Genomic DNA, 22,527 nt, shown 5'->3' with positions numbered 1-22,527 from the left:
CAAAAATTATAAATAAAACAATAAATAAATGTTGGAGGGGCTTGCCTCTTTTGCTTGTTATTTTGGCATTAATACGTGTTAAATATCAGGTTGCAAACAATGTAAAAAAATATATAGATCATTGAATTAATAAAGTCGCATACTAACATTATCTCTTTTTTGTTTTCTTGAGTAAGGCAGCTCAAAAATGCAGGTTTCAGCCCAGCTCAATGCTTTCTGTGGTGGTGCAGCAAGCTAGTAGAAAATACGGGGCGTTGGCCGTGAATGGCTCAGTGTTCTGTCACTCATGGGGAAACTACGTCACCGTGAAGTCTAAGGGGAGACTTCAAAAACTCAAACCCTTTGGGTGCTGACATAACAATACATTAGAAGTGCCCACCCAAGAAGGCTCAAGGTCATTGGCCACAGATAAAATGATGTCAAATCACGTTAAATGTACAGTAGCTTTGATTGGACTGATCATGTCAAACATTATACTTTCAAAATCTTAGCTAGCACTCATCATTTTGAATTAAGTCGACAATCTACTGGCAAATCTTTGTCAAATGAAGAGAAATAATTAAGAGAAATTATTGATAAACTGTATTGGTGCTCTTCGGCCATTGGACATAAACATTACACAACAAGTTGGAAATCGCAAATTCAACAATGAGTGGTTTGGAAGGAAGTGAGCACAGCACAAGGTGATTTCAAAAATGTATTGTATGCTGCTGCATAAATTATGTAATATGCCAGGGAGAAATGTATACTGCAGCTAAGAAAGTAATATGAAGTGTATGTTGTGTAGTAAGATGTTAGTAGACCACATGCCTCACCCTAATAATTTGGTCCATTTACCGCTCTTAATTTCTTCTACTGTTCTGACTTGGTGGTGCACGTGCACATGTAGCCTATAGCCTGTTTTAGAGAAATCTAATCATCGAATATTGTAAGAGCTTTCATTGTCTGCTCATATGGCCCTGTTATTTATCCTACGGTTCTGACTTGGTGTACAGAGAGAATACTGTAAGAGCAGCCATGTTCTGAATTCTGCCGCTGTACATTTCAAAACTGCTGAACAAATAGTTATATTGACAATGTCAGTCTTAGCTCACTCATTAATGTCTTAATCAAAATTACGGATTGCCTCTTATCCGCTCGTCGTCCCTTATGCCAATTGCCTTATCTCAATTGTCAGTAGAAATCACATTTGTTTCAATAAGTCAGCAATATCAGCTATATTTTTTTAAAAGGTAGTAAATGAGGCTAAATGAACTGTTTCGCTGCCAGACAAGGCTCCTCTGATAGCCAGGTGTAGCAGTGATAAAGTGTTGGGACAGCTTTATGTAGGCCCTAACAGTTTGTGGGCACCGTTTGTCACCGTTATAGTGCAATTAATGTATTGTTAAGTGTTGTGTTGTGTAGTGGCTTTGCTGGAATGCATACATTTTTTTATTATTATTAATTTTTTTATACATTTTCTTTTTTGCTAAAATCGCCACTGTTCTCATCAAAAGAAAATATGTAATCTGCAAAAAAGACAACACCTGTACCATGTCAGATATAGAGTTAAAATGAATTCAATTTTGAGTTTGCATCCCAATATTACACTTTATATACATAATAGAAGACTGAAATATAACAAAACTATTTGACATTGAAACACTGGGCTTTCAGCAGCTTTTTTGAAATTATGTGGATTAATTATGAAATTATGACAAATATTAATAATATTCCACCCATGAGGGCATTAGGTAATTTGACTGCAGGAGAGGGCTACCCAAAGTCCTGTCTTGTTGGAGGGAAGATTTAGATTGCGAAGAACAATAACAAGGTAGAGCTATCAAAGCCCCAAAATGTAGCCCCATACTGTATCCTGAGAAATGTACTTTATCTTTTCAATCAGTCTTAGAACAGTTACAACCCTACACAAGCGAATTAGCACATTAAAAACCGGGCAACTAATCCACTGTTACTGGGTCATGCTGAGTGGAAAACCCAAGACACAGAAGACTAGAACTATAATTAGCATGCGCACACAGACACACATGCACACGCATGCACACACACACGCGCGCACACACACACACACACACACACTCCATGCTACAGACATCCTCTGGGGATACTCTCGGGAGATAAGCAAGCAGTGAATTTGGCCATACAAATTAAATCACTAGTTTAATTGATGTCGCAGGGTCTTTCTCCACCCTCCCCTAATTAGGAGTCAATTCAATAATTAATCAACTCATCAGGAGAATGCAAACACATTGAAATATAAATATGGAGAACAGACCAGGGTTCACATACATGAGTATTTAAGTATTTGTCTATCAAATATTTTCAAATGATGTAGTGCCGAATCAACTCTTTTTATTTGAAGTATTTGAATGCATTTCCAAATAATTTTCTATAAATAGCCTACTTTTTGAAGCTATTTTCAAAAAGTTGACCTTTGGAGAAATGGAATGATGCAAAGCAGCAGAAGTCAACTCAGGGTGTCATAAACTCTTCAAAATTTGACATTTGGAGAACGTGGCTGAACGTCTAATTCTGCAGTGAGACTGTGAGAGCTTGTTGCACAAAGACAGGAAAAACTCCTAGCCCTATGAGAGCTGAGCCATATGATGTCAGCAGATCTTTCAGGCAGTAATAGCCAGCCATGTGTCCATCATGGCTGTTCCTAGGCCGTCATTGAAAATAATAATTTGTTCTTAACTGACTTGCCTAGTTAAATAAAGGTAAAATAAATTTTAAAATGCAGACATACTGAGACGTGAGGTCTGGACAACAGCAGGCAGGCAGATCTGATCTGGTGACAGGGAGAGACTCAGAGAGAGAGCTATAGCCTGGGAGGTAGGCGCTAGCTCAAATCCACATCCAGGCTATGAACAGCTAGACTAAGACTTCCTCTCCACTCAGCTCAGGAGGGGAAATTCACCCCAGATGTGACTTCAAACAGAAAGAAATCCGGAGGGATTGGAGGTGGGATAAGGCCCATCCTTTGCGTGACCCAAAGACCTGTTCCTGGCATCGCTCTTTCTCTCCATCTTTCTTTCTATATCACTCTCTCTGTCGATCTGTTTATTCTCTATCTCTAGAGAATATCTATTTCTCTGTCTGTCTGTCTCTGTCTGTCTGTCTGTCTGTCTGTCTGTCTGTCTGTCTGTCTGTCTGTCTGTCTGTCTGTCTGTCTGTCTGTCTGTCTGTCTGTCTACCCCCACTCTCCCTCCCTTTCTGCCCTCTCTCTTTCCTCTCTCTCTGCAGTAGGCTACAACAGGGACCAGCTTGTTATCAGTCAGTCTGTTTTTCCAGTGTGACATTTTCACAGGGAAGCCTTCAATGAGGGTCTACAGCTACCATTTATATTCCCCCCATAATTCACATCATGTCCATGTGAGAGCTGAGCTCCTGATGAATTGACTACCAGGCTGTTTGAGCACTGCCTCCTCCTTCCTCCGCCCAACAGTTTGACAAGCAGCTTTATTCTCTTAAAAGGAACTGTAAGCTTTACAAGTTTCTCTTTATTTCATTTAATGGAGCGCCTATATAACACCAGCAGTACATCGACGGAAACACAGTCCACAACTGATATGGTGGTGACGCAGTGCCATGCACAAATTTTGAATTTTACAGTTGACTTTTAAAAATGGGGCTTTTCTTTGGTGGGAGTTGTGCCGTAAAAATGTAACAATGGTAGATTTATAATTGACATGCATAAAAATGATTAAGAAAAAATGTAATTCATGTATGTATTTATCAACTGTAAGCTTGGAAACAGTGTTCAGCGTTTCTCCCAGTGTTGAGATTATATAGTGTGGTCAACATGACCCACATCCCAGTTAGACTCTATGCTATTCTATCACTGAGAGATGGACAATGGTATTGAAGACAATTCCAGATACGAGTTTGTAAAGATAAAGGAGGAGACCTGAGAGGGTTGCAGTTTTGTCACAAAGTTAGTTTTTTCTGCCTATTATGGTAAATGCTCTCCATCTGCTGCATTGTTTGTCTTAAGTCTTCTGCATTTCAAATGGAACAGAAACCTTCAGTCGAATATCAGGAAGTTTGCGGTTAGGTTCTGTGGACACGCAACTTGATATTAGTACCTGTGTAAGGGTCACAGTCTGGTACACAGAGTGACGGGAATTGAAAGTATCAAAGTTAAACAGAAGTGAAACACAATATCAGCAGTTTAAGCAGGTTCAGCTAATCAATGATGATTAGCCTATAAAGAACAATAAAACGATGTGTGTGTGTGGGGTTCACTGGACCTCCTCCGTCTGTCTTCAAGAACTAAAAGCTGCCAAGAGGAATGGAAATACTTTAGGTTTAGGAGATTTCCCCAGATTAGAGATGTTTTACTTGTTTTCCCCCTGTGAAGGATACTTGTCATGCATTGGAAATTGAAATTACGATCTGTCAAAAATTCTACTTTGAAAGTAATAATGATTGGACCACCACACTGCACCAATAAATCCTACTCATCAAACCCACACAAATGAAACATGCCTATTTATTTAATTCATATGAATTCTGAGGGAAGAAATTCTTAACTATTAAGAGGTTAAAGCATTAGAACTCTCAGTAAAGGCTTCAGTCATACAAAAGCTAGAGTTAAATACAAACTGGTTCTCTAGCAGATTAGCACGAATGGCTCACCCCGTGTTCAAGAATGGCCTTTTTTCCTTTATTCAGATTACAACCTCTCACTTTCGGATATTATTTTTTGAAAGTTGCTTGCAAATTACTACAAATATTATGGTTAAAGTCAAATATAAGATTACGGTATAATCTTTGTAAATTATATCATAAATAGGACTGGATGAGTTATGTTGCACATGCAGCTAACAAAAATATATTGAAATGTCTGCTCTATCCAAAATGACAAAAAACGAATTGCAGCATTACTGCAAAAATGGAAGAGGCAAGTGTAAGGGGGAGAAAGTAAGAAACTAATCTGTCAGCTCTGCAAAAAAGACCAAAATTAGTTAAAGAAAATTGTGATAAATAAAAAAGTTTGCCCGTTTAATATAATGACCAAAAATTGACAGCTGCGCCATACAGATTGCAAAATAGTTGGGAAGAGATTTACGATGTACCTATTGTCACGCCCTGACCTGAGAGAGACGGTTTATTTCTCTATTTTGTTAGGTCAGGGGGTGAGCATTCTATGTCATTATAGTTCTATGTTTTGGCCAGGTATGTTTTCCAATCAGAGGCAGCTGTCTATCGTTGTCTCTGATTGGGAACCATACTTAGGCAGCCTTTTCTCACCTCTGTTTGTGGGTAGTTGTTTTCTGTTTTGTGTTTTTGTACCTGACAGAACTGTGCGCTTTCGTTTCCTTTCTTATTTTTCTTCGAGTGTTTGTTTGATTTAAATAAATAATTATGAACACGTGCCACGCTGCATCTTGGTCACCTCTCTACGACGATCGTTACACCTATTCCACGGCACATGGTTTATGAACAGATACACAAAACGACTCTGGATTCAAAAATTCAAGTTTTTCAATTTTAGTGATTATACAAAACTCTTGCAACCAATAACTAAAAATATATATACGGGGGATACAACCTTCCCAGCTCTGCAGATTTTGCTGCAAAGAGACAGAATCATTAGATCATTTGTTTTGCTACTGTCAATGTGTAGCTTGTTTTTGGTCGCAGGTTCAGGAATGGCTGAAGAATTGCAACATTCAAATGGAGTTAACTCTGCAAATAGCACTGCTGGGTGATCCAAAAAGTCATAGTCAATCAATAATATATTGTAATAAAACTCTTAGCAAAAATGTTTATCTTTAATTTACAATCCGTAAAACCTATGAGAATAGAAAAGCTAAAAACTTTTGTGAAACATCATGGCAAATAGAAATCAAAACTGGATGGTGTTCAGAGATAGATGGGAGGGCTTGAGGATAGCTGAACGATGGGACTAAAAACAAACAAAATTAACTAATGTAAAATATACTGTGTCCATAAAATGTATATAGTATGTATAAGATTGAAGTAGAAACCTACTGTAAGTGTTGTTGTCCATTAGTTTACTCCAATTAGGGTAGGGATGGTAGGGTTAGGGGAAAATTAAAGAAGAAAAAATATAAATACATACACTACTGTTCAAAAGTTTGGGGCCACTTAGAAATGACCTTGTTTTTGAAAGAAAAGCTATATTTTTTGTCGATTAACATAACATCAAATTGATCAGACATTGTTAATGTTGTAAACGGCTGATTTTTCATGGAATATCTACATAGGCGTACAGAGGCCCATTATCAGCAACCATCACTCCTGTGTTCAAATGGCACGTTGTGTTAGCTAATCCAAGTTTATCATTTTTAAAGGCAAATTGATCATTAGAAAACCATTTTGCAATTATGTTAGCAAAGCTAAAAACTTTTGGGCTGATTAAAGAAGCAATAAAACGGGCCTTCTTTTGATTAGTTGAGTATCTGGAGCATCAGCATTTGTGAGTTCGATTACAGGCTCAAAATGGCCAGAAACAAAGAACTTTCTTCTGAAACTCGTCAGTCTATTCCTGTTCTGAGAAATGAAGGCTATTCCATGCGAAAAAGTGCCAAGAAACTGAAGATCTTGTACAACGCTGTGTTCTACTCCCTTCACAGAACAGCGCAAACTGGCTCTAACCAGAATAGAAAGAGGAGTGGGAGGGCCCGGTGCACAACTGAGCAAGAAGACAAGTACGTTAGTGTCTAGTTTGAGAAACAGACGCCCAAAAAGTCCTCAACTGGCAGCTTCATTAAAAAGTACTCGCAAACCACCAGTCTCAACGTCAACAGTGAAGAGGCGACTCCTGAATACTGGCCTTCTAGACGGAGTTGCAAAGAAAAAGTCTTATCTCAGACTGGCCAATAAAAATAAAAGATTAAGATGGGCAAAAGAACACAGACACTGGACAGAGAAACTCTGCCAAGAAGGCCAGCATCCCGGAGACGCCTCTTCACTGTTGACGTTGAGACTGGTGTTTTGCGGGGACTATTTAATGAAGCTGTCAGTTGAGGACTTGTGAGGCATCTGTTTCTCAAACTAGTCACTCTAATGTACTTGTCCTCTTGCTCAGTTGTGCACCATGGTCTCCCACTCCTCTTTCTATTCTGGTTAGGCCAGTTTGCGCTGTTCTGTGAAGGGAGTAATACACGGTAGTGCATATATATATATAATGCCCAAAAAAATAAAGGGAATACTTAAACAACACAATGTAACTCCAAGTCAATCACACTTCTGTGAAATCAAACTGTCCACTTAGGAAGCAACACTGATTGACAATAAATTTCACATGCTGTTGTGCAAATGGAATAGACAACAGGTGGAAATTATAGGCAATTAGCAAGACACCCCCAATAAAGGAGTGGTTCTGCAGGTGGTAACCACAGACCACTTCTCAGTTCGCAGTGTATATATATATATATATATATATATATATATATATATATATATATGGGGGATTGGAAATGATGCAGACAATGACATTGATAGAGGCCAAAATCAATTTGCAATTCTAAAGCTGATGCACGCTTTAATGGGCTTGGTAGCTAAAAGTAAACTGATATTAACACTGTCCTACACAAACTTACATTAAATCAAATGTATATACAACAACTGTAAAAACTTTTCTTGACTTTAGAGAAACATTTTACAACTCCATAATGCCAAATTCCATCCATTGGAATTGTGCTGCAAAACATGAAAACATGTTGCAAATTAAAATGGTCTATTTTCCCCTGCATTCTTCATGTCTAATATATAATTCATGCTGTCTACAGTTGTGTGATTTATGGATAAATAACATTTTGTGGACAGGACATGGCAAGGCAGTCCATCTTTGGGATGTTGCTGAGAAAATTAAACATGAAAGGCAGAATGAAACTCACAAAATTGACTCATGGAGAGTCGATAATACAGGAAACCAATGGAATCGCCATCTGCTGGCTTCGAGTTGACTTTTCTTGCTTGGGCGGAGCTCAAGGTGCACATCGGATTAGTGCCGTAGGCGCAACATTGTGTTAGGACTAAAAATGTCAGCAAGCACTGGTGACAAAACACAGCTGGTTTTCATGGCATTTCTCTGCTATTTCAAGACTAGTTAAATCTGCAGCAAGGGCAGAGAAATGGTTTACAATAATGGCCATATCAATATTTTAATTTTTACATTTCTGAAGTGATATTTGGCTGTAAGGCTAGCATGAGGGACAAGAAGTAGCTAGCCACAAAGAGGTTCGTTTTGAGAAAAGTCTGCTAACCTTGTATGCTGCTAGGTATAACCAGCTAGCTACTAGCTAGTTCAATTTCTCTCAAGATTCTAAAGCCAACTATTTTTTTATTAAAACAGCAAATTATTGACCTGAAAGGTTAGTTGTGTTAGCCCAGTCGCTAGGTTATCCAAGGTCAGTGACACATTGAGAAACCATGTACTGTCTATCTATGGGAACAACTGCAACCTTTTTGCAAGCAACATTGCAAAAATTATTGAAATAAAATAAAATCAACCTATTTTTTATTTTCAAACTAAATTACGAGGTTGGATTTGCACTAAACAATTGTATATGTCAGCACTTTAAAGGCATGTACAAAATCTGGTGTAAGGTTTGCCTTATATACATTGTCTACTGGTATCATTTTACATTAAGAACATGTAAATTCTCAACATGTAAATGTGTGGGTTTAGCTATTCTCTGCCTCAGATGACAGGTGCCCATAGGCCAGTAACAACATAGCATGGCAGCAACACATGACAACACAGCATGGCAGCAACACAACATGACAACAACATGGTAGCAACACAACATGGCAGTGGTAGCAGCACAAAACACGGTATAAATATTATTGGGCACAGACAACAGCACAAAGGGCAAGAAGGTAGAGACAACAATACATCAAGTAAAGCAGCCACAACTGTCAGTAAGAGTTTAAATAAAACATACAAATAAATATACTGAGAGAGCGTAAAAATCAAATAAAACAGATTGGACATCTTACAACTAGACGAAAATAAAATGTTAATTTGAGAAAACAACTCAGAAACAGACACATTAGCGACAGAACCCCTTTTATTGCAGGATTGTGACATTGACACTAGTTAATTTTGAATAATAGCTTAAGAAATAAAACAAGTTTAAACACTTCATATTTAAAGAATCAATACTTCAAAATCTACAAAAAAGATAACTCATATGTAAAGATTAGATATCTTAGTCTAAACAACAATAGATAATTGAGTAGTAACAAGTAAGCAATTATTACTAAACGCATCTTTTCAGGTGAAAAAATAAAACTCCATACCAGCGGTGGCCAACCTTGGTCCACTGATCCGTGATCTACTGGGTGAGCAGACTTCTATTCCAGCTGAGCAATAGCACACTTGATTATCAACTCATTAAATTTGATAAATTGAATCAGGTGTGTTATTGCTGGGCTGAAACAGAACCCTGCACACCCAGCAGAGCAACAGCAGGCCTGCTCCAATTGTAATAGATTTATACATTTTGTGTGATGTTTAACCATATGTTTGTATACAATGTTTGCTAACATAGCTAAACCTACACATATAACCCATGGCGTATAGGATCCGATCGTAAGGCATCGGACCGTAAGGCGCTACAGAGGGTAGTGCATATGGCCCAGTACATCACTGGGGCCAAGCTTCCCGCAATCCAGGACCTATATAATAGGCGGTGTCAGAGGAAGGCCCAAAAAATTGTCAAAGTCATAGACTGTTCTCTCTGCTACTGCACAGCAAGCGGTACCGGGGCGCCAAGTCTAGGACCAAAAGGCTCTTTAACAGCTTCTACCCCCAAGCCATAAGACTGCTGAACAATTAATCAAATGGCCACCCGGACTATTTACATTGTTTCTTAATGTCCTCTCACAAAATTACTTGCCCAGTCCAGTAGCCTACACTTTCCCTTTACTGACAGCCAGAGCTGCAATTTTAGTTTTTAATTTACAATCATTACATCAAGATCTCTAGCTAATATGAAGTTAGCTAACTGATTACATTTACTACCCTTAGCTAAACAGGTGTAAAGTCAGCTACCTAGTTAGCTAAATAGCTGCTCAGTTGAGTTAGCCTACAAAGTGGCCTACTTTAGCCAGCAATCTAGTTAGCTAGCGAGCAAATAATACATCGGTTTTTTACATTTTATAAATGCATTTATTTACTTGAATAGGTTTTCCCACAGCCTCTGTTTTTGGGTCCTTAGAAAAATGAAATAATGGGCAGCCAACAGCCATGTGGATGAATGGAGATAAGGCAAAAAGTGTTTGTCACCAGAGCGGTTTAGAATGTGTTTACCAACGTAAATCACTTTAAATAAATTTAAAAAAATGAATCGCAAACTGTAGGCCACACTTCATAACTTTAAAATGAGCATGAAAGGGTGTGCAAAGCTGTCATCAAGGCAAAGGGTGGCTACTTTGAAGAATCTAAAATCTAAAATATATGTTGATATAATTAACACTTTTTTGGTTACTACATGATTCCATATTTGATATTTCATAGTCTTGATGTCTTCACTATTAATGTACAATGTAGAACATAGGCAAAATAAAGAAAAACCCTTGAATGAGTAGGTGTGTCCAAACTTTTGGCTGTAAATGTAGACAGAATGAAGCATAGTCTGCCGTCCTGAAAACCGAATAGAAATGTCAAGTCAGCATGGAAATGTAGGCTACTTTATCCAGGTCAGTCTAGTCGTTGCGTTTTGGACCATTGCTAATAAACTATTGTGTATAGGAAAAATATATAGTGACAAATGCATAGGCTGAATATAAAGTTCTCCAGAAAAAACAAGAAAGTTGAAATTCCCTGATAACAGAGGAAGTATGAGGGCAGCAGTGTTGGGAGGAGCAGTAAGTGGCTCCTAGCCATCTCTCTCCGAGCTGCACCGGGAGACGCATTCTTTATTCAGGGAGGGTAGGGTAGGAGGGACCTGAGCGACGATGAGAGAGGGAGAGAAGAGAGCGAGAGAGAGAGCGCAAGACAGAGGTGAGCGGTGCACTGCACACACATCACTATCAACGGAATTCATTTTAGCAAACATCTCTCTGGGATTCCGAGCATAGAAGGCAAGTTTAATCGTCCCCAAAACAACCCGGATACCTTGGCAAGTGCGTGTTCACTGTTTCGATAGAAGTCGGTGCTGCCTCTGGTCCATATAGTCCCGCTCTCCCGCTCGAATGCATTGCCCAAGGTTTTCAGGCGGGCTGAGCTGAGTGTAGTCATAGGTTGAGCTGCATGCCCCGCAATTGCAGAAAAGTGCGGACAGAGCAGAAGATTGTTCCCCGACTCAGGCAGCATGCTGTCCGGTAGACCCACGGGTGGCAGGGCGATTGGAAGCGATTCGCACAAACAATACCGAATGGCGCTGGATCATTGCGCACGGTTATATTCTAGGATTGCATGAAGGATAAAGAAAATAGTTGAACATGGTAAAGGGGCATACAATGAATATGGATAAAGCCTCGTCTAAGGTAGGCTACAGAAGCCCAAATGTTTTATAGCAGCATAAAGGCTATATACACAACTATACTACAACTTATTTAAATAGTTTATATAGAGTTCTAGTTTGTTAGGCTGTATGAGTAGATTGAACTAGATGTGATTTATTATGGATATATATACATAGAAGAACTGCCATTGTTAAGAGCTATGGTGCTAATTTTATTCCCAGCCAAACTGCTGCCTAATTCTATTCTCCTCACAACCCTCTGCTATCTCTAAAGGAAATATGGTCAATTTGTAAATTCTCAGTTCGTTTTTTATCGTTTATTTATCAGTTGTATAATTTATTAATCCATTATTAGATGTCGAAGATCAATGCTTAGCTACAAAGCGCACTGCTTTAGATTTTTGTTTTTCTTCAGAGAAAAGCAAAGCCTCCGTTTGCATTTGCAATCTCAATGCTCAGCACGGCTCTCAATCCCTTTTGTAATAATTCATTCAATTGAACACCACTCACTGGGCTGCCTTTGAAGTAGCCTACACCTGATCCGCTTCTTATCGCCTTTTAAATAGCCTATCCTTTTAAAACTTTTAATTGCGTTTCTGTCGTTTAATCCAATCCTAATCGGATTGAACCTGGCCTCAACCGAAAAACGTTATTTTATGTGTTCACACATACACCTTGCTCTCTGTCCATGTCATTTTGGATTTGGATACATGCAAGGCCAACTTTATTGTGTCCATATGAGAATTTTGTTCAGCCTTGCTTAGATGTATTTTTACTCCACAATTCATTCCAATGTCCACAGTCTTTATTTATGCAGCTATAATCATTTTAGATGTTTTTGCTGTGGCAGCACATTTATTGCAGCTTGTGGTATCTCCTTATTTCCCCTGAAGCTTATTTGATTAAATTTAGCTCTTTTCAATTTAGAAAAGTAGATCACAGATTTATTTCATATTGTTTTGCTTCATCCTTATAAGGAGCAGTGGTGCCACATCTCATCACTCATCAGGCTACAGAGCAACCTATAAATGCAGATAACCTTCATCTCCCCCGATGCCCATTCCTCCTTTCCTATATGACCTATGTCCTCTATATAAAATTCAGACCATCAAACCCATTATTTATTAAATGTATGGGCCTATTGAGCATTGACATGTGCTCCTGTTACGTTAAAAGCACTGATGACAAGCAGTATCTTTCAGTCTTCTGGATAGAACATGTGTGATGGGCAACTCGAATACTGGGATGTGGGGAGCTGAGGCCTTACTGTAACTGGGTGGCCTTGTGCCCACTCTAAACCTCTAAACCATATTGTGAAATAGTCCAGTATCGATCATTTATTGCAGGTGGAGGAGCTAAATTATTTTCCAATCCCATTTCATTTGACAGGCTCTGTTTGTCACTCTGGGATTGGTATAAAGTCCCACTACCCCCCCCCAACCCACACACTCCCCTTTCATTTCATTTTGCGGTGCCTTATATCATGTATATGTGCTGGAGATGGTTGGTGGTGTGTCTGGCCTACTTATGTAATGTGCATGGTGCACCTTAAGAGGCAAAACAACACCTCTCTCTGTCTACTGTGAGCACAATGTGTTTATCAGCTCTAACTTCAAAGCACTGTCTGCTCTAACAAAGGCAAAGAAAAAGAAGAGACTGTTTTCACACAAGTCAAAGGGCTGCCCAATAAGTCTTTCAGGCAGTATTTTTGCTTTCAGGCAGTATTTGTATCTCCTTTCTGTTGCTTTTTCTCCTTTTATGTCTCCGTTATGTCTAATTTATGTTTCAGACAGTTCAAAATAATTGCAATGTGTGTATTAGCGTGTTGTTCAGCACTGAGGCATTGACTTGTTGTTGTAGAAACCGCAGAATGTCCATGCTGTTCTAGCAGCTATTATATTCTCTCCTCTTTGACTGAGAGGAAGGAATGAAAGCCCCTTTATGTCTGCTAAACCGGATGTGCTAGAGCGCTCCTGCATTTTTATCAGATGGTATGACATTTTTAAAGAAATAGCCTGTGCATAAATTTCAATTTCAAGGTGTGAGAATGTCAGTGTGTGTGGATCTGTGTGCAGGTTAAGTATGTTTGTGTGTGTGAGAGAGACAGAGAGACAGAGAGAGAGAGTGTGTGTGAGTGTGTGTCTACGATCTATGTGTTTATGGGTCTGAATATGTATGTGAAACAGAGTAATTTTTTCAGCCTTTGTGTGCACGTGAGTTATAGACAGCTCTTTTTTTCTCATGGAGAGAAACAGACCACCCCTGCCCTGAACACCCGCCCCCCCACTTATCTCACCTTTCTTTTGTCTTGTGGAACAGGTCTCTGGATCCAAATGTCACACCACCTGGACGCTGCCCCGGGCGGGGACCAGCAGTGTGTGACGTTGACGGGCGTGTGGCGAGGAGAGGAGAGAAGGAGGCCCCGGACACGGTAGCTCTCAGCTGCGACTTGGCATTAAATTGGCCCAGGCTTGGCCCTGTGCTTTGAGGAGGAGCTGAGATTGTGGAGCCCTGCCATGGTCTAATATATCAGCATGGATGGAGTCAGAGTCAGCTTCAGTCAGAGGACCTGCTCTTCCTAATGCGACACTCCTTCCTCTTAAAGCAGAGGACTAACCAATTACACGGGGATTAAGCCTAACCCTACGGCTTCCTGTTCTACCACCCCGTGAAGAAGTGAACTGAGCATTATCAAACTATTTTAGAGGACTTTCGTTTTTGTCTACTATTTTGGGGGATTTACTTCATCGCCTTCAATCCTTTTCCCTTTTTGAGGCAGTTCCCCTCCTTCTGTTTTTCCACTATGGAGTTTCAGGTCAGGCTGTGGAATAAAAATTGGGGTTCATTTCTGCGTTTCTGGTTGACAGTCCTCCTGAGCCTCAACTTGCACTTCAGCCGCCCCGCAGCCTCGTGCCCGGAGGAGTGCCGCTGCGACAAAACATTTGTTTACTGCAACGAGCGGAGCCTGACGTCGGTACCTCTGGGGGTGACAGAGGGCTACAAGATCCTCTACCTCCACAACAACCAGATCAACAACGCTGGGTTCCCATGGGAACTACACAATGTGGCCTCTGTGGAGACGGTGTTTCTCTATGGCAACCAGCTGGATGAGTTTCCTCTCAACCTGCCCAAGAACATCCGGGTGCTCCACCTGCAGGAGAACAACATCCAGACCATCTCCAGGGCTGCCTTGGCCCAGCTTCCCCGCCTAGAGGAGCTCCACCTGGATGATAACTCCATCTCTACCGTGGGGGTGGAGGAGGGGGCGTTCCGGGAGGCCGTCAGCCTCAAGCTGCTCTTCCTCACCAAGAACCACCTGAGCAGTGTCCCCATTGGTCTTCCGGAGGACCTCAAGGAGCTGCGATTGGACGAGAACCGCATCGCCGTCATCGCTGAGGAAGCGTTTCAGAACGTGACGCGGCTCCAACGCCTACTGCTGGATGGGAACTTGTTGACGGATGAGGGCGTGGCCCCGGGGACGTTCCAGGAGCTGTCCACCCTCCGGGAGCTGGCGCTGGCTCGTAACTCTCTGACATTCCCCCCACCCCTCCTCCCGACCCAGTCCCTGGTCAAGCTCAGCCTGCAGGATAATCAGATGGACCATATTCCAGTGATGGCCTTCTCCGACCTTCAGAGGCTCGAGAGACTGGATATATCCAACAACCAGTTGCAGACGCTGACACAGGGGGTATTTGATGGCCTCGTCAGCCTCAGACAGCTCACCGTTCGGAACAACCCGTGGCGCTGTGACTGCACTGTCAAATGGGTGGTGGTGTGGCTCAAGTCACTGCCAGGCTCCATCAACGTGCGCGGGTTCATGTGCCAGAGCCCCGAGAGGGTGCGCGGCATGGCAATCAGAGAACTCACCCTGGATGCTATCCAGTGCTCAGCCGGGACAGACCTCCAGCCCGACCTCTGGCCCACCCTGCGCTCTACGCCCCCACACCCCCAACTCCCCACCACCTCCTCCACCACCTTCCTTACCACCGCCATGACCACTTCCATCCCTATCTCCACATCCTCCTCCTACCTCACATCGCCCTCCCTTCCCCCTGCTCTGCCTCCCCACCCCGCTGGACCCCTGCCCCCTTACGAGGATCCCCTACAGATATCCTTCCACGTGGTCAACGCCTCCTGCATCGAGGTGAGCTGGGATTCCTACTTCACCGTTACGGCCTACAAGGTGACCTGGGTCAAGATGGGCAAGAGCCTAATGAGCGACGTCAGCCGCGAGAGGACGCTGAGTGGGGACAGGCGGAAGCTAAGCTTGACCAACCTGGAGCCCAAGTCAGTGTACCGGATATGTGTGTACGTACTGGACACCCTCAACTCCTACCGCCCAGGCGAGGATACAATATGCTCAGAGGCCAGGACCAAGTCGGCCTCATCCAACTCCAATAACAAGTCCACAGGGTCAGAGCAAGCCCAACAGGACGCCCACTCCACCCTCCTTTTGGCCGGGGTGATTGGTGGGGCCGTCCTGGTCGTCCTGGTAATACTGCTGAGCCTGTTTTGTTGGCACATGCACAAGAAGAGCCGCTCGGAGTCGTCCAAGTGGAAATACAACCGGGGCAGGAGAAAAGACGACTACTGCGAGGCTGGGACCAAAAAGGATAACTCTATACTGGAAATGACTGAGACCAGCTTCCAGATAGTCTCGCTGAACAATGAGCAACTTTTGAAAGGGGATTTCAGGATTCAGCCCATCTACACACCCAACGGAGGCATCGGCTTCAGAGACTGCCACCTCAGTGACAATAGCTTAGCCTACTGCAAGAGCAGCAATGTTCCCAGCACCGAGTTCTGCCACACGTGATGCTTCTCACAGGATATTCCCACACCGGTTGTCTGACAGAAGAAAAAAACAACAAAGTAGTTAAATATACTGTACCATATATATTTCCAAGTTCTGTCTACGATGTAATTTATACTGTGGACAATAATGTGGAATTCTATCTGCAATCTTTTTTTATTCTTAGTAAAAAAGGAATACATGTGTTTTCTAATCAGCGGGTTTTAAGTACAGTAAGTGGTTTTTGCTCAAGTATTGTCTGTACATAGAAATTTGTACAATCACGGCACGCTGGGTTGGTTCGGACGAACGGTGTCCTGTCTGTCAGGATTTTGGGTTGTTGGGCGCTATGAGGGCTGGGATTCTTTGCTAACCACAGAAACAAAAATATGGCCTTTGTGCAGAGCCACCCCCTCACAGAAACACTAGTTAAGATAACACAGTGGTCTGGCAAAACTAACACTGCTGATTAGACTGCAGTGGAAAATAAGCACTGGTGGTATTTTTTTTAAGAATCAAAGTGCACTTCCTAATGCAACAGAGAGTGTAAGCAGCCATTCAAATGAGCTTTTTGTGGAAATCCCATCAGAGGAATGGGCACACTCTTCAACACCCCCTTTTGCCCTCACAAGACTAAGTGAACACGTTTGAATGTGGAAGGGATGGGAGGGAGACTACCTTAACAGGACTAAGTGAACAATTTTCAATGTGGTAGGGATGGGAGGGATAATGCTGTCGCTGTTGGATATAGATTTGCCTCCATTGATACAGGAGGTTTTTCCAGTTGTGGCCACTAGGGGGCATGTTTTCTCAGTCAGTATAGAGTAGAGAGAGAGGTAGCGGTAGTCTAAGAGTTCCCTTACCTCCAGCATCCCATGAGTCCATTACCTCAGATGCATTGCATTACATTACATTACTCATTCTCAAATGGCATTGTTTAGAGTATTAATGGTCGCAGAGCTACTTATGGAATCATTTAAGATGAACAGTACTCAGCTCTGTTGTTCAGCGGCTAAATGATACGGATATTATCATGGCGGAGGTCCATGAGGTTGTGTTGCGTGTCTTGTCTTTGCCAGGTGGTGTCTGCCGTGATGATGAATGTGGAGCAGATACACTCACAGTTATACATTCCTCGGCCTTTCTTTTGTCCTTTATTGTTAAGTACTCAAATGAAAATTGAGTGTGAATCACAATAAACAGTCGAGGCATTTATCTGTTATCTGCTTTACAATGTGTTGATAGAAGGACTTTCCTACTGTAGCATGTGATGTGTTTTATTGTCTACATGGGATTGGCTATTCTATTGATTAATTGATTGATTGGTTCGAGCTACACATTCATCATCAATTCCAAACAATGTTGGCTCCCAGTTAGGAATGCCTGGTACCACTGAGGAGTCTTTATTATGCACTTCTTACTCAGACTTTATTTGCTTTGACAAGATTTTATTTTGCAGACCGAGTTCAAAGAATCCACCCCCCCTCTGCCCCACTCATAATCCTCATACAAAAAAGGGAGAAAATATGCAGACTTTATTTTTCACTTGGCAGTTCGAATCACAAGCTGGGAGAGGGAGAAGAGTGAGAGAGAGAGGGGAAGGTCAAATGACAAGAGTTAACCATTCACAGGGCACCAAGTCACTGGTTTAAATACACCGTAAAACCACTACATTGCATTGTTTTGGCTTGAATTTGAAAGTATCAATAGTAAACACAATTTTAAGAGTGGAACTCTCGCTTTGTGCTCAGGTGTTAATGGACAAATTCTCTGCTGTCTAGTCTCTCTTTGAAGAATTGCCATGCCAGTGCATATCTGCCGTTAGTAATAACTCCTTCAGTAGATCCAGAAATAGTAGGTAGGGAGCTTATGACGCAATAGACACTATAATGCCATTATTCACGTTGATGCTTAAGCTTTCATGTGTGCTTTCATAGGGTTTTGAGTCAAATTTATATTTATAAATCAGAATAATTTGTTTCGTTTAGAAATAACAGTTGCTCTTCTGTGGTTATCAAAGTGTCACCACTTTGTCTACAAACGTACACATATCGGTTTATCACCCTGTGTTAAAGCTCCACCAGCGGAAGCTGACCTGAAGTCAGTTTGACACTGCTACATGGCAAGTTATGTAAAACATCCCACCGACATTTACTGACCTAAGGTCACACTACACGGCTACATGGCCGTAGTGCTTTTTGCCTGTGGCAAAGTCAGCCTGTCTGACAACAATCCCATACAGCAAAGTATCTTTATTTTCATTAGTGATTAGGATTTAAATGTAATGTTAGTCTTTCAGGCCAACCTGTTGCAACACTTTTCCCCAAATTAAAGAATGTTCCAAGAAGTGATAGAGGTCCATTTATTGCCTTACCTTTATGCAGTACTGTACCGGCTAACTGCACTTAGTTTGTTCAAGGACTTTTTCAGAGAAGAAGTAATGTTTAAACTGTGAAAGAGACAATGACAGTAATTGAATAGTTACTGTATGGAAAGCACATTTTTTCATATTGGTGAAAAAAACTAAGAGTGACAGACAGCAATAGACCCAACACATAATTAATGAAAGCCTGTTCATTCGTAACGACGCCTTGAGTGGTGCTGGGTAATGATACAAAGTGACTGAGAAGCCTTGTTGTTTATTTGTGGCAGTACATTACTCTTAATTCCCTCCCTCATTTGAAGAAAGTACACAAACGCAATGGCGTGACCAATGGAATTAGACCGAACACATTAGAGAAAGAGGGAGAAAGAGTGAAAGAAAAAGAGTGACTGTAACCTCTGTTTATTACTGTTTCAGGCTTTGATAGTAATTTCCTTAAAGCTCAATAATTCTCATTGGAATAATTATGTTAAATCACTGAGAGGTCAAATCAAAATAAGCACCCAAGTGAATAAAGTTGAATACATTTTAAGTCGTCTTTGTTCAGTTTGACGGCAAAACCCTCATGTGAAATTTACCTTGTAGACCAACATAAAAGTCTTCAGCAAACTAGAAGTCTTCAGCAAACTATTCATGGGTGTTTGAAGTAATTACATTTTCTGTGTTTTGGATAATAAACACTTTCCCTTACAGCTGCTGGGTCGAATTAATGGAAATAATATGAACAACGACAGGTTATTTGTTCATGTATCATTTGACAGAAGAAAGTATGCTGAAAATTAACAACGCGTATCATTTGGCTTGGGGTTCTCGGCTATTATGGCTTTTCATTTCGACATTGAGTTGTTTTGACTTTAATAACGTAAACCAATATGCTACTTAGGAACCAAAGTTACATTTCTTTTCTCATGATAAAATATTGTTGTTGTCCCATGTATGTGCCTTGAGGTTAACTTACGATGTAAAGTCCTTGAAACCTTTAAATGTTTTTGCACAAAATGTAAATATAGAAGTTAAGCTTTTTGCAAATAAAAGAGCCATTATGTGATATGTGATTTGATATCATTCATCGTCATTTCAGTCAAAAGATTATAGGCTCATTGAAACATATAATTTACACTCCCCTCCATATTCATTTGGACAGTGAAGCATTTTTTCATTTGTTTGGCTCTGTACTCAATGCGACGGTATTACCTTTTGTTTGAGGGTATTTTCATAAATATCTGTTTTACCATTTAGAAAAGAAAACACTATGTATTTGGACAAATTTACTTACGGTGGATTAAAGTAGTCAACAGTTTAGTATTTGGTCGCATATTCCTAGTACACAATGGCTACATCAAGCTTGTGACTACAAACGTGTTGGGTCGCAAAGATCATGCCCCCCCAAAAATGCTAACATCCCATGTTATTGCTAATGGTAAGAGGTTAGCATGTTTTGTTGTAACCTCTAACTTTCTCACTCATCATTATTCATGATTCATTTATGATTTTTCTTAGTCATGGCATTGTCAGGACTAATTTAGTGTTCAGAAAAATCGTATTTACAGTACTCCAGTCATCATTCACCAATCAGTTCCTATTGAGCAAAGTATAATCAGAATCAACCAAAACAAGATGTAAATGCATCCAACAAGTTTGTAGAGTCACAAGGGTGGTGTAGTCATTGCGTGCTATAAATATGGGATCAAATACTACACTTTTTACGACTTTAATACACTATAAGTGAATTTGTCGAAATATTTATGACTTCTTCAAATGCGGGTTTTAGATATGGGCCGGCAGGTAGCCTAGTGGCTAGAGCGTTGTGCCCGTAACCAAAAGGTTGCTGGATTGAATCCCCTGGCTGACAAGGTAAAAATCTGTCATTCTGCTCCTGAACAAGGCAGTTAACCCACTGTTCCCTAGTAGGCTATCATTGAAAATAAGAAGTTGTTCTTAACTGACTTGCCAAGTTAACATATATTTATGAAAATACCCTCAAATTAAAGGTGACATCATCTACTGTCGCCTCATATGAAACATTTGATTTCAAATCCAAAATGCTGGAGTATAAAGCAAAAAAAGAACAAATCTTCACTGTCCAAATAAATACGGAGAAGAGTGTATTTTAGATGTCAATAGATGTACTGAAGAGGTACTTTTCCTTGACTTGCTCCACTGACAATATTACTGACCTTGTTATCCTGCGTGTGTGTGTGTGTGTGTGTGTGGACAGTCAAATGATGTATTGGAGTACTGTTCTGGGTCAAACACTGGGCCTTTATACCTATCTACAGAGTTATATACTTATTCTTATTTGACCTTTCCATCCACTTATTCCTACAGTGTGTTACCAATAGTTATCCACTTATTTGTACCTAGTTATCCATCACACGTCACAGTATAACTATACTGCTTAGCTTTCAGTTGAACACAGTACTGTTCTACTGTTTAACACAAGTGCATCCCTATTTAAATGCTATATTCCTATCCACAATGTAAAAAAAATGTCTCAACAGTAATCTAACATTCCTTCTCACTTCTCCACAAGGCCTTTACAAACCCCACCCCACTAACAACACATTAGCCTCATCTTAATTCACTCTGACAATTAACCACACACTGTGTTTAACCACAGCATACCAAAAGTTATTGCTAATGACTCGGATAGCCGTAATATCACTGAATTAGCAGACAATGTGCACCACGTTCGTTAGGCCCAGATTTCATGAAATATAAATCCGGCATTCGGAATCATTAAGGGAACATATGTATTCTCATGTTCTTCCCTCAGAAAAATAACATTTTGTTCTGGTCTGTATCACTCCTCATGATTGGTGCCAACATGGTCTCATTAGAATAATGTAAAAAATAATGACATTTAACCATTGTAGTTACAGTACATGTAACCTCAGATTACATATTAGTTATGTCATTAACAGTAACTCTGGCTGCTCAGAGTTAATCAGTATAGAGTTGAAGTTGGAAGTTTACGTACACCATAGCCAAATACATTTAAACTCAGTTTTTCACAATTCCTGACATTTAATCCTAGTAAAAATTCCCTGTTTTAGGTCAATTACGATCACCACTTTATTTTAAGAATGTGAAATGTCAGAATAATAGTACATAGAATGCTTTTATTTCTTTCATCACATTCCCAGTGGGTCAGAAGTTTACATACAATCAATTAGTATTTGGTAGCATTGCCTTTAAATTGTTTAACTTGGGTCAAACGTTTCGAATAGCCTTCCACAAGCTTCCCACAATAAGTTGGGTGAATTTTGGCCCATTCCTCCTGACAGAGCTGGTGTAACTGAGTCAGGTTTGTAGGCCTCCTTGCACGGACAGGCTTTTTCAGTTCTGCTCACAAATTTTCTATAGGGTTGTCCTTAAGCCATTTTGCCACAACTTTGGAACTATGCTTGGGGTCATTGTCCATTTGGAAGACCCATTTGTGACCAAGCTTTAACTTCCTGACTGATGTCTTCAGATGTTGCTTCAATATATCCACATAGTTTTCCTTCTAATGATGCCACCTTTTTTGTGAAGTGCACCAGTCCCTCCTGCAGCAAAGCACCCCCACAACATGATGCTGCCTCCCTCGTGATTCACGGTTGGGATGGTGTTCTTCGGCTTGCAAACCTCCCCCTTTTTTCTCCAAACATAACGATGGTCATTAGGGCCAAACAGTTCTATTTTTGTTTCAAAAGACTAGAGGACATTTCTCCAAAAGGTAAGATCTTTGTCTCCATGTGCAGTTGCAGACCGTAGTCTGTTTTTTTATGGGGTTTTTGGAGCAGTGGCTTCTTCCTTGCTTAGCGACCTTTCAGGTTATATCGATATAGGACTCTTTTTACTGTGGATAAAGATACTTTTGTACTGGTTTCCTGCAGAATCTTCACAAGGTCCTTTGCTGTTGT

The 22,527-nt window shown here is 40.7% G+C and overlaps 1 protein-coding gene across 3 annotated transcripts in view; it reads left to right on the top strand.

Moving 5' to 3' along the window:
- Positions 1-19,670, top strand: part of LOC106571616 (leucine-rich repeat transmembrane protein FLRT2) — a 35,236-nt gene extending 15,566 nt beyond the window's left edge. Inside the window, exons 1-2 of one of the 3 annotated variants that reach the window (XM_014144886.2) lie at positions 10,644-10,984; positions 13,767-19,670. In XM_014144886.2, coding sequence (XP_014000361.1) covers positions 14,251-16,263 — 2,013 coding nt within the window. In that variant the 5' untranslated portion in view covers positions 10,644-10,984; positions 13,767-14,250 and the 3' untranslated portion in view covers positions 16,264-19,670. The other 2 variants (XM_014144884.2, XM_014144885.2) reach the window with 2 other exon arrangements.
- Positions 19,671-22,527: the final 2,857 nt, after the last annotated feature.

The sequence above is a fragment of the Salmo salar genome, chromosome ssa15, assembly GCF_905237065.1.
Source record: "Salmo salar chromosome ssa15, Ssal_v3.1, whole genome shotgun sequence".
Taxonomy (NCBI): Eukaryota; Metazoa; Chordata; class Actinopteri; order Salmoniformes; family Salmonidae; genus Salmo; species Salmo salar.
Note: the sequence above shows the minus strand (reverse complement) of the source record. Positions and strands in the feature narration are given on the sequence as shown.